The sequence below is a fragment of the Mobula birostris genome, chromosome 8 (assembly GCF_030028105.1).
Source record: "Mobula birostris isolate sMobBir1 chromosome 8, sMobBir1.hap1, whole genome shotgun sequence".
Classification (NCBI taxonomy): domain Eukaryota; kingdom Metazoa; phylum Chordata; class Chondrichthyes; order Myliobatiformes; family Myliobatidae; genus Mobula; species Mobula birostris.
The window spans coordinates 1,343,230-1,353,706 of NC_092377.1; the positions used below are offsets into that span (position 1 = coordinate 1,343,230).

The 10,477-nt window shown below is 48.8% G+C and overlaps 1 protein-coding gene across 1 annotated transcript; it reads right to left on the bottom strand.

Annotated features, from left to right (window-relative positions):
* Positions 1-414: 414 nt before the first annotated feature.
* ptrhd1 (peptidyl-tRNA hydrolase domain containing 1) lies at positions 415-10,378 on the bottom strand. The gene is made up of 2 exons (XM_072266965.1): positions 10,160-10,378; positions 415-865 (listed from the first exon to the last, which is right to left on the bottom strand). Exons 1-2 carry the CDS (start codon positions 10,349-10,351, stop codon positions 695-697), a joined length of 363 nt encoding a protein of 120 aa, XP_072123066.1. The 5' UTR covers positions 10,352-10,378; the 3' UTR covers positions 415-694.
* Positions 10,379-10,477: the final 99 nt, after the last annotated feature.

Consider the following 10,477-nt stretch of genomic DNA (forward strand, 5'->3'; position numbering starts at 1 on the left):
TTATTTATGTCCTCCTTAGTGAAGACAGAACCAAAATAATTATTCAATTGGTCTGCCATGTCCTTGCTCCCCATAATCAATTCACCTGTTTCTGTCTGTAGGGGACCTACACTTGTCTTTACCAGTCTTTTCCTTTTTACATATCTATAAAAGCTTTTACAGTCCGTTTTTATGTTCCCTGCCAGTTTTCTCTCAATCTTTTTTCCCCTTCCTAATTAAGCCCTTTGTCCTCCTCTGCTGAACTCTGAATTTCTCCCAGTCCTCAGGTGAGCCACTTTTTCTGGCTAATTTGTATGCTTCTTCTTTGGAATTGATACTATCCCTAATTTCTCTTGTCAGCCACGGGTGCACTACCTTCCTTGATTTATTCTTTTGCCAAACTGGGATGAACAAACCGGGATGAACAATTGTTGTTCAATACTTATTTATTCATCATCATTTGGTTTATTCTTTTTTACATTCTTACATTGGTTGTTTGTCTTTGTGCGCGGTCTTTCATTCATTCTATTGCGCTTTGGAATATTTACTATGAATGCCCACAAGAAAATGAATCTCCCTTGATATACATCTACTTGGAAAACCCAAGTTCCTGAAGTGATGATGCTTATTATCAGAAGTACAGTCAGTTTCACACAGCACCGACTGAGCTGAGGGAGCTGTGATGAGACAGGATCTAATGTCCTCTCCTCCATGGTCATTTCAACAGCTTTAGTTTTTTTAGCAGCTTCTGGACCTGTTCCTTTGGGTAGGGTTTCAAGGCCAGACAAGTGGCAGTGTTCTCTGGCTGTTCAATCCACAGTTTATGAACAACTGCAGCCTCCGTCAGCGTTTGGGAGAGTCTGGTGAGAGTCCCCTCATCAGGGGCCTGCAGGAAAATACAGAACATCACTACACGAGAGAGCACATTTCTCTGCTGTCCTCACTCACACTGGCTTCAGAATAGACCCAGCAGCCCTCATCACCCCTCCACAACCCTTTACCCTCGCCTCAACCCAACCCATAACCATTACCCTCGCCTCAACCCAATTCATAACTATTACCCTCGCCTCAACCCAATCCATCCCCCCTCCGCAACCCATTACCCTCGCCTCAACCCAATCCATCACCCCAACCCATAACCATTACCCTCGCTTCAACCCAATCCATCACCCCAACCCATAACCATTCCCCTCGCCTCAACCCAATCCATCACCCCTCCGCAACCCATTACCCTCACTTCAACCCAATCCATCACCCCAACCCATAACCATTCCCCTCGCCTCAACCCAATCCATCACCCCTCCGCAACCCATTACCCTCACTTCAACCCAATCCATCACCCCAACCCATAACCATTCCCCTCGCCTCAACCCAATCCATCACCCCTCTGCAACCCATTACCCTCACTTCAACCCAATCCATCACCCCAACCCATAACCATTCCCCTCGCCTCAACCCAATCCATCACCCCTCCGCAACCCATTACCCTCACTTCAACCCAATCCATCACCCCAACCCATAACCATTCCCCTCGCCTCAACCCAATCCATCACCCCTCCGCAACCCATTACCCTCACTTCAACCCAATCCATCACCCCAACCCATAACCATTCCCCTCGCCTCAACCCAATCCATCACCCCTCCGCAACCCATTACCCTCACTTCAACCCAATCCATCACCCCAACCCATAACCATTCCCCTCGCCTCAACCCAATCCATCACCCCTCCGCAACCCATTACCCTCACTTCAACCCAATCCATCACCCCAAACCATAACCATTCCCCTCGCCTCAACCCAATCCATCACCCCAACCCATAACCATTACCTTTGCCTCAACCCAATCCATCACCCCAACCCATAACCATTCCCCTCGCATCAACCCAATCCATCACCCCTCCGCAACCCATTACCCTCGCCTCAACCCAATCCATTCCCCCTCCGCAACCCATTACCCTCGCTTCAACCCAATCCATCACCCCAACCCATAACCATTCTCCTCGCCTCAACCCAATCCATCACCCCAATCCAAACCATTACCCTCACCTCAAGCCAATCCCCTCACCTCAACCCAATCCACCACCCCAACCCATAACCATTACCTTTGCCTCAACCCAATCCATCACCCCAACCCAACCCATTACCCTCACCTCAACCCAATCCATCACCTCCGCAACCCATTACCCTCGCCTCAACCCAATCCATCACCCCTCCGCAACCCATTACCCTCGTCTCAACTCAATCCATCACCTCCGCAACCCATTACCCTCACTTCAACCCAATCCATCACCCCAACCCAAACCATTACCCTCACCTCAAGCCAATCCCCTCACCTCAACCCAATCCATCACCCCAACCCATAACCATTACTTTTGCCTCAACCCAATCCATCACCCCAACCCAAACCATTAGCCTCACCTCAAGCCAATCCCCTCACCTCAACCCAATCCATCACCCCAACCCATAACCATTACATTTTGCATCAATCTTCACAGTGGAAGACATCTGCAGTATACCAAACATTCAAGAGTGTCAGGGAAGTGAAGTTTGTGCAGTAAAAATTACGACTGAGAGGGTGCTCAGGAAGCTTAATAGTCTGAGGATGGATAAATCTCCTGGACCTGATGGAATGCACCCTCGGGTTCTGAAGGAAGTAGCTGGAGAGATTGCGGAGGCATTAACGATGATCTTTCAAGAATCGATAGATTCTGACATTGTACTGGATGACTGGAAAATTGCAAATGTTACTCCACTACTTAAGAAGGGTAGGAGGCAGCGGAAAGGTAACTATAGACCTGTTAACCTGACCTCAATGGTTGGGAAGTTGTTAGAATTGATTGTTAGGGATGAGATTACGGAGCACCTGGAGACACATGACAAGATAGGCCAAAGCCAGCATGGTTTCCTGAAAGGAAAATCCTGCCTGACAAACCTACTGCAATTCTTAGCAGAAATTACAAGCAAGGTAGACAAAGGAGATGCAGTAAACATGGTGTTCTCGTATTTTCAGACGGCCTTTGACAAGGTACTGCACAAGGAGATGAGGTTGAGTACAGGTCTACGGTAGGAAACTTTGTCACATGGTGTGAGCAGAATTATCTGCAGCTTAATGTGAAAAAGACTAAGGAGCTGGTGGTAGACCTGAGGAGCGCTAAGGCACTGGTGATCCCTGTTTCCATCCAGAGGGTCAATGTGGACATGGTGGAGGATTACAAATACCTGGGGATACGAACTGACAATAAACTGGACTGGTCAAAGAACACTGAGGCTGTCTACAAGAAGGGTAGCGGCCAGTGCGTGAGTGGAGTTTTGAGGCTTTGATGAGAAGAGGTGGAGGACAAGCTAGCTCACAGTTAGTTTTTACAATGTCTCCTGAGACGGTGATGTGCCTCTCATGTGAGATGTGGCAGTCTTGGGGGAACTCCCCGCTCCCACAGAGTCACATCTGCCAGAAGTGCATGTGGCTCGGTGATCTGGAAGACCGTGTAAGGAATCTGGAGCAGCAGCTGGATGACCTTCGACTCATAAGGGAGAATGAGGCAGTCATAGATGAGAGCTACAGGGAGGTAGTCACACCTAGGCTGCTGGAAGCAGGCCGTTGGGTGACAGTCAGAGGGGGGAAAGCGAAGGTGAGCAGACAGGTAGTGCAGAGCACCCCCGTAGCCATTCCCCTGAATAATAAGTTTACCGTCCTGGATACTGTTGGCAGGGATGACCGACCAGGTGTGAGCCACGGTGGCAGGGCCTCCGGGACTGAGTCTGACCCTGTGGTGCAGAAGGGTGGGACGGAGAAGAGGAGAGCTGTCGTCATTGGAGACTCTATAGTCAGGGGAGCAGACAGGAAATTTTGTGGACGTGAGAAGGACACCCGCATGGTTTGTTGCCTCCCGGGTGCCAGGATCCGGGATGTCTCTGACTGGGAGCACGACATCCTGGTACGAGAGGGAAAGCAACCAGAAGTCGTGATACATGTTGGGACCAACGACATAGGCAGGAAGAGGGATGAGGTCCTGAAGTGTGAGTTTCGGGAACTAGGCAGAAGGCTGAAGAACCGGACCTCAAGGGTGACGTTCTCAGGACTGCTGCCAGTGCTACGTGACAGTGATGGTAAGAATTGGAGGAGATGGCAGTTGAATGCGTGGCTGAGGAGTTGGTGCAAGGGGCAGGGTTTTAGATTTCTGGATCATTGGGATCTCTTCTGGGGAAGGTGGGACCTGTACAGATTGGATGGGTTGCACCTGAACTCGAGGGGGAGCAATATCCTTGCAGGTAGGTTTGCTAGCATGGTTCGGGAGCGTTTAAACTAATTTGCGAGGGGGATGGGACCCAGAGCGATAGAGCAGTGAAAGAAGTGCATGGAGTAAAGCCAGATCTAACATTTAGAGAGGCTTTGAGGAAAGAGAAGCCGAATAAACGGTGTAAAGACAGTAAGGTAGAAGGGCTGAAATGTGTGTACCTCAATGCAAGAAGCATCAGCAACAAAGGTGATGAACTGAGAGCTTGGATACATGCATGGAATTATGATGTGGTGGTCATTACAGAGACTTAGCTGGCACCAGGGTAGGAATGGATTCTCAATATTCCTGGATTTCAGTGCTTTAAAAGGGATAGAGAGGGCAGAAAAAGGGGAGGAGGGATGGCATTACTGGTCAGGGATACTATTACAGCTACAGAAAGGGTGGGTAATGTAGCAGGATCCTCTGTTGAGTCAGTATGGGTGGAAGTCAGGAACAGGAAGAGAGCAGTTACTCTATTGGGGGTATTCTATAGGCCCCCTGGTAGCAGCAGAGATACAGAGGAGCAGATTGGGAGGCAGATTTTGGGAAGGTGCAAAAATAACAGGGTTGTTATCATGGGTGACTTTAACTTTCCTAATATTGATTGGCGCCTGATTAGATCCAAGGGTTTAGATGGGGCAGAGTTTGTTAAATGTGTCCAGGACTGATTCCTGTCACAGTATGTGGACAGGCTGACCAGGGGGAATACTATACTAGATCTAGAACTAGGTAATGAACCGGGACAGGTCACAGATCTCTCAGTGGGAGAGCATCTGGGGGACAGTGACCACCGCTCCCTGGCCTTTAGCATTATCATGGAAAAGGATAGAATCAGAAAGGACAGGAAAATTTTTAATTGGGGAAAGGCAAATTATGAGGCTATAAGGCTAGAACTTGCAGGTGTGAATTGGGATGATCTTTTTGCAGGGAAATGTACTATGGACATGTGGTCAATGTTTAGAGATCTCTTGCAGGATGTTAGGGATAAATTTGTGCCGGTGAGGAAGATAAAGAATGGTAGGGTGAAGGAACCATGGGTGACAAGTGAGGATGAAAATCTAGTCAGGTGGAAGAAGGCAGCATACATGAGGTTTAGGAAGCAAGGATCAGATGGGTCTATTGAGGAATATAGGGAAGCAAGAATGGAGATTAAGAAGGGGCTGAGAAGAGCAAGAAGGGGGCATGAGAAGGCCTTGGCGAGTAGGGTAAAGGAAAACCCCAAGGCATTCTTCAATTATGTGAAGAAAAAAGGATGACAGGAGTGAAGGTAGGACCGATTAGAGATAAAGGTGGGAAGATGTGCCTGGAGGCTGTGGAAGTGAGCGAGGTCCTCAATGAATACTTCTCTTCGGTATTCACCAATGAGAGGGAACTTGATGATGGTGAGGACAATATGAGTGAGGTTGATGTTCTGGAGCATGTTGATATTAAGGGAAAGGAGGTGTTGGAGTTGTTAAAATACATTAGGACAGATAAGTCCCCGGGGCCTGACGGAATATTCCCCAGGCTGCTCCATGAGGCGGGAGAAGAGATTGCTGAGCCTCTGGCTAGGATCTTTATGTCCTCGTTGTCCACGGGAATGGTACCGGAGGATTGGAGGAAGGTGAATGTTGTTCCCTTGTTCAAAAAAGGTAGTAGTCCGGGTAATTATAGACCAGTGAGCCTTACGCCTGTGGTGGGAAAGCTGTTGGGAAAGATTCTTAGAGATAGGACCTATAGGCATTTAGAGAACCATGGTCTGATCAGGGACAGTCAGCATGGCTTTGTGAAGGGCAGATCGTGTCTAACAAGCCTGGTAGGGTTCTTTGAGGAGGTGACCAGACATATAGATGAGGGTAGTGCAGTGGATGTGATCTATATGGATTTTAGTAAGGCATTTGACAAGGTTCCACACGGTAGGCTTATTCAGAGAGTTAGAAGGCATGGGATCCAGGGAAGTTTGGCCAGGTGGATTCAGAATTGGCTTGCCTGCAGAAGGCAGAGGGTGGTGGTGGAGAGAGTACATTCAGTTTGGAGGATTGTGACTAGTGGTGTCCCACAAGGATCTGTTCTGGGACCTCTACTTTTCGTGATTTTTATTAACGACCTGGATGTTGGGGTAGAAGGGTGGGTTGGCAAGTTTCCAGACGACGCAAAGGTTGGTGGTGTTGTAGATAGTGTAGAGGATTGTCAAAGATCGCAGAGAGACATTGATAGGATGCAGAAGTGGGCTGAGAAGTGGCAGATGGAGTTCAACCCGGAGAAGTGTGAGGTGGTACACTTTGGAAGGACAAACTCCAAGGCAGAGTACAAAGTAAATGGCAGGATACTTGGTAGTGTGGAGGAGCAGAGGGATCTTGGGGTACATGTCCACAGATCCCTGAAGTTGCCTCACAGGTGGATAGGGTAGTTAAGAAAGCTTATGGGGTGTTAGCTTTCATAAGTCGAGGGATAGAGTTTAAGAGTCGCGATGTAATGATGCAGCTCTATAAAACTCTGGTTAGGCCACACTTGGAGTATTGTGTCCAGTTCTGGTCGCCTCACTATAGGAAGGATGTAGAAGCATTGGAAAGAGTACAGAGGAGATTTACCAGGATGCTGCCTGGTTTAGAGAGTATGCATTATGATCAGAGACTAAGGGAGCTAACTCTTTGGAGAGAAGGAGGATGAGAGGAGACATGATAGAAGTGTACAAGATAATAAGAGGAATAGATAGAGTGGATAGCCATCACCTCTTCCCCAGGGCACCACTGCTCAATACAAGAGGACATGGCTTTAAGGTAAGGGGTGGGAAGTTCAAGGGGGATATTAGAGGAAGGTTTTTTACTCAGAGAGAGGTTGGTGCGTGGAATGCACTGCCTGAGTCAGTGGTGGAGGCAGATACACTAGTGAAGTTTAAGAGACTACTAGACAGGTATATGGAGGAATTTAAGGTGGGGGCTTATATGGGAGGCAGGGTTTGAGGGTCAGCACAACATTGTGGACTGAAGGGCCTGTACTGTGCTGTACTATTCTATATTCTATGTTAAGGGTCAGAGCCGTCTCTATTTCCTGAGGAGACTGAGGTCCTTTAACATCTGCCGGATGATGCTGAGGATGTTCTACGAGTCTGTGGTGGCCAGTGCTATCATATTTGCTGTTGTGTGCTGGGGCAGCAGACTGAGGGTAGCAGACACCAACAGAATCAACAAACTCATTTGTAAGGCCAGTGATGTTGTGGGGATGGAACTGGACTCTCTTACGGTGGTGTCTGAAAAGAGGATGCTGTCTAAGTTGCATGCCATCTTGGTCAATGTCTCCCATCCACTACATAATGTACTGGGTGGGCACAGGAGTACATTCAGCCAGAGACTCATTCCACTGAGATGCAGCATAGAGCGTCATAGGAAGTCATTCCTGCCTGTGGCCATCAAACTTTACAACTCCTCCCTTGGAGGGTCAGACACCCTGAGCCAATAGGCTGGTCCTGGACTTATTTCATAATTTACTGGCATAATTTACATCCTACTATTTAACTATTTATAGTTCTATTACTATTTATTATTTATGGTGCAACTGTAACGAAAACCAATTTCCCCCGGGATCAATAAAGTATGACTATGACACATGAGGCTGCTTAGTAAGATAAGAGCCCATGGAATCACAGGGAAGTTACTAGCATGGGTGGAGCATTGGCTGGTCGGCAGAAAACAGAGTGGGAATAAAGGGTTCCTATTCTGGCTGGCTGCCGGTTACCAGTGGAGTTCCACAGGGGTCAGTGTTGGGTTGCTGTTTTTTACGATGTATGTCAATGATTTGGACTATGCGATTGATGGATTTGTGGCTAAATTTACCAATGATACAAAGATATGTGGAGGAGCCGGTAGTGTTGAGGAAACAGAGAGCCTGCAGGGAGACTTAGATAGTTTAGGGGAATGGGCAAAGAAGCGGGAAAATGGAATATAATGTTGGAAAGTGTATGGTTATGCACTTTGGTGGAAGAAATAAACGGACAGACAATTATTTAGATGGAAAGTGAATTCAAAATGCAGAGATGCAAAGGGACTTGGGAGTCCTTGTGCAAGATACCCTAAAGGTTAACCTCCAGGTTGAGTCGGTTGTGAAGAAGGTGAATGCAATGTTGGCACTCATTTCTAGAGGTATAGAATATAAGAGCAGGGATGTGAAGTTGAGGCACTCATGAGACCACATTTGGAGTATTGTGTGCAGTTTTGGGCTCCTTATTTTAGAAAGGACATACTGACATTGGAGTGGGTTCAGAGAAGATTGACAAGAATGATTCCAGGAATGAAAGGGTTACCGTATGAGGAACATCTGGCAGCTCTTGGGCTGCATTCCCTGGAGTTCAGGAGAATGAGGGGTGATCTCATAGAAATACTCTGAATGTTAAAAGGCCAGAACAGCTTAGATATGGCGAAGTTATTTCTCATGGTAGGGGATTCTAGGACAAGAGGACATAACTTTAGGATTGAAGGACGTCCATTTAGAACTGAGATGCAGAGAAATTACTTTAGTCAGAGGGTGGCACATCTGTGGATTGGCTGTGGAGGCCAAGTCATTGGATGTATATAGGCATCTGTTAGTCTTGCAAGACCATGGATCTACGCCTGAAAAGTCTTCACTCTCCAGGGCGCAGGCCTGGGCAAGGTTGTATGGAAGACCAGCCCATGCTGCAAGTCTCCCCTCTCCCAAACACCAATGTTGTCCAAGGGAAGGGCATTAGGACCCACCAGTGTCATCGCAGAGCAATGTGTGATTAAGTGCCTTGCTCAAGAACACAACACGTTGTCTCGGCTGGGGCTCAAACTCACGACCTTCACGTCGCTAGTCCAATGCCTTAACCACTTGGCCACGTGCCAAGTCATTGGATATACTTAAGGCAGAAATAGATAGGTTCTTGATTAGCCAGGGCATCAAAGGGTATGGGGTGAACGCAGGGAAATGGAGATGACTGGAAGAATCGGATCAGCCCATGATTAAATGGCGGAGCAGCCTTGATGGTCCGAATGGCCTACTTTGGCCCCTATATCTTAAGATCCTATGATCTTATGAACCCAATCCATCACCCCAACCCATAACCATTACCCTCGCCTCAACCCAATCCATCACCCCGATAAGGACTGGACAGCACCTCTACCTGTAATTAAGCCTTGATGTAGTGGACTCTCTTATCTGTAACCAAGTTTCGCACCAACAGACTTAGTGGGTGTACCAGTTCAAATAACATCTGGCAACAGTAACGTATGAGGCTTACTATGTATAAACATACAGCTGTAACCTGAGGGAACAGGCCCACTTGTCGGATGATGGCAGTAGCTATGTGCTTTCCCTTTGACAACTGGGTCTCAAACTCCTGCAGGAGGGTGTGCAATAAACCGTGGTGACTATAAGAAGCCAGTCTCCCGAGTTTTATTCAGATTCAATTTCCCCTCACCCCAACACACCCTGCCCCAACCCGTTCCTCCCACCAGCAAACCCCACCCAACCCGTTCCCATTGCCCCCAACACACCCTAATCCAACCCGTTCCCATCACCCAACACACCCCAACCAACCTGTTCCCATCGCCCCCAACCCAATCCCCTCAGCCAACCCGTTCCCATCGCTCCCTACACACTCCAACCCATTCCCCTTGCCCCAGCACATCTTGCCTCAACCTATTCCTCTCGCTCCACACCACCTCAACCCAATCCCCTCACCCCAACTGATCCCGCCTGAAACCATCCTCCTCCCACCTCGCCCCAATCACCCCTCTCCCCAATGCCCCGGCCCCAACCAATCCCACCCTTCACCCCCAGCCCCCAGTTACCCTCAGCCCAACTAAACTCACCAGCTCTACTCCTACATGCATCCCATCTCCCGATCTTTCTTCCTCAAGCCTCCACTGCTCCTCCCTCACTACCTCTTCACTCCGTTCCCCTGCTCACCTCCAGGACCACGGTAGCCATGCTGTCGAGCTGCTGCAGGTAGGCCTGTGTGTCGGGGTCATCACGGGACAGTTGGATAGCGGCCACGCTGCCATGACAGGCCTGGGTCACCAGGGCCCCAAGCGTCCACCCCAGGGCGCGCAGGTCGCTGCGCACCACCACGTACTGTACTAGGTCGCCTGCCGCAGCCATCTCTCCTGCACCATCCACCAGCCCCGCCCCGGGTGGCAGCATCGCCCAATCCCCGTCCCCTCAACCGCCCTCGTCGTCATCATCGCCCAATCATAGTCCCTGTAACCGCCCACGGCTTCAGTATTA

What these genes read in the sequence shown, in the direction of transcription:
- ptrhd1 (XM_072266965.1), bottom strand. Translation starts at nt 10,351, where the DNA reads ATGGCTGCGGCAGGCGACCTAGTACAGTACGTGGTGGTGCGCAGCGAC. An exon ending in TGGCTACCGTGGTCCTGGAG is followed by an intron (nt 866 to 10,159) that starts GTGAGCAGGGGA and finishes ATTTTCCTGCAG; the next exon opens with GCCCCTGATGAGGGGACTCT.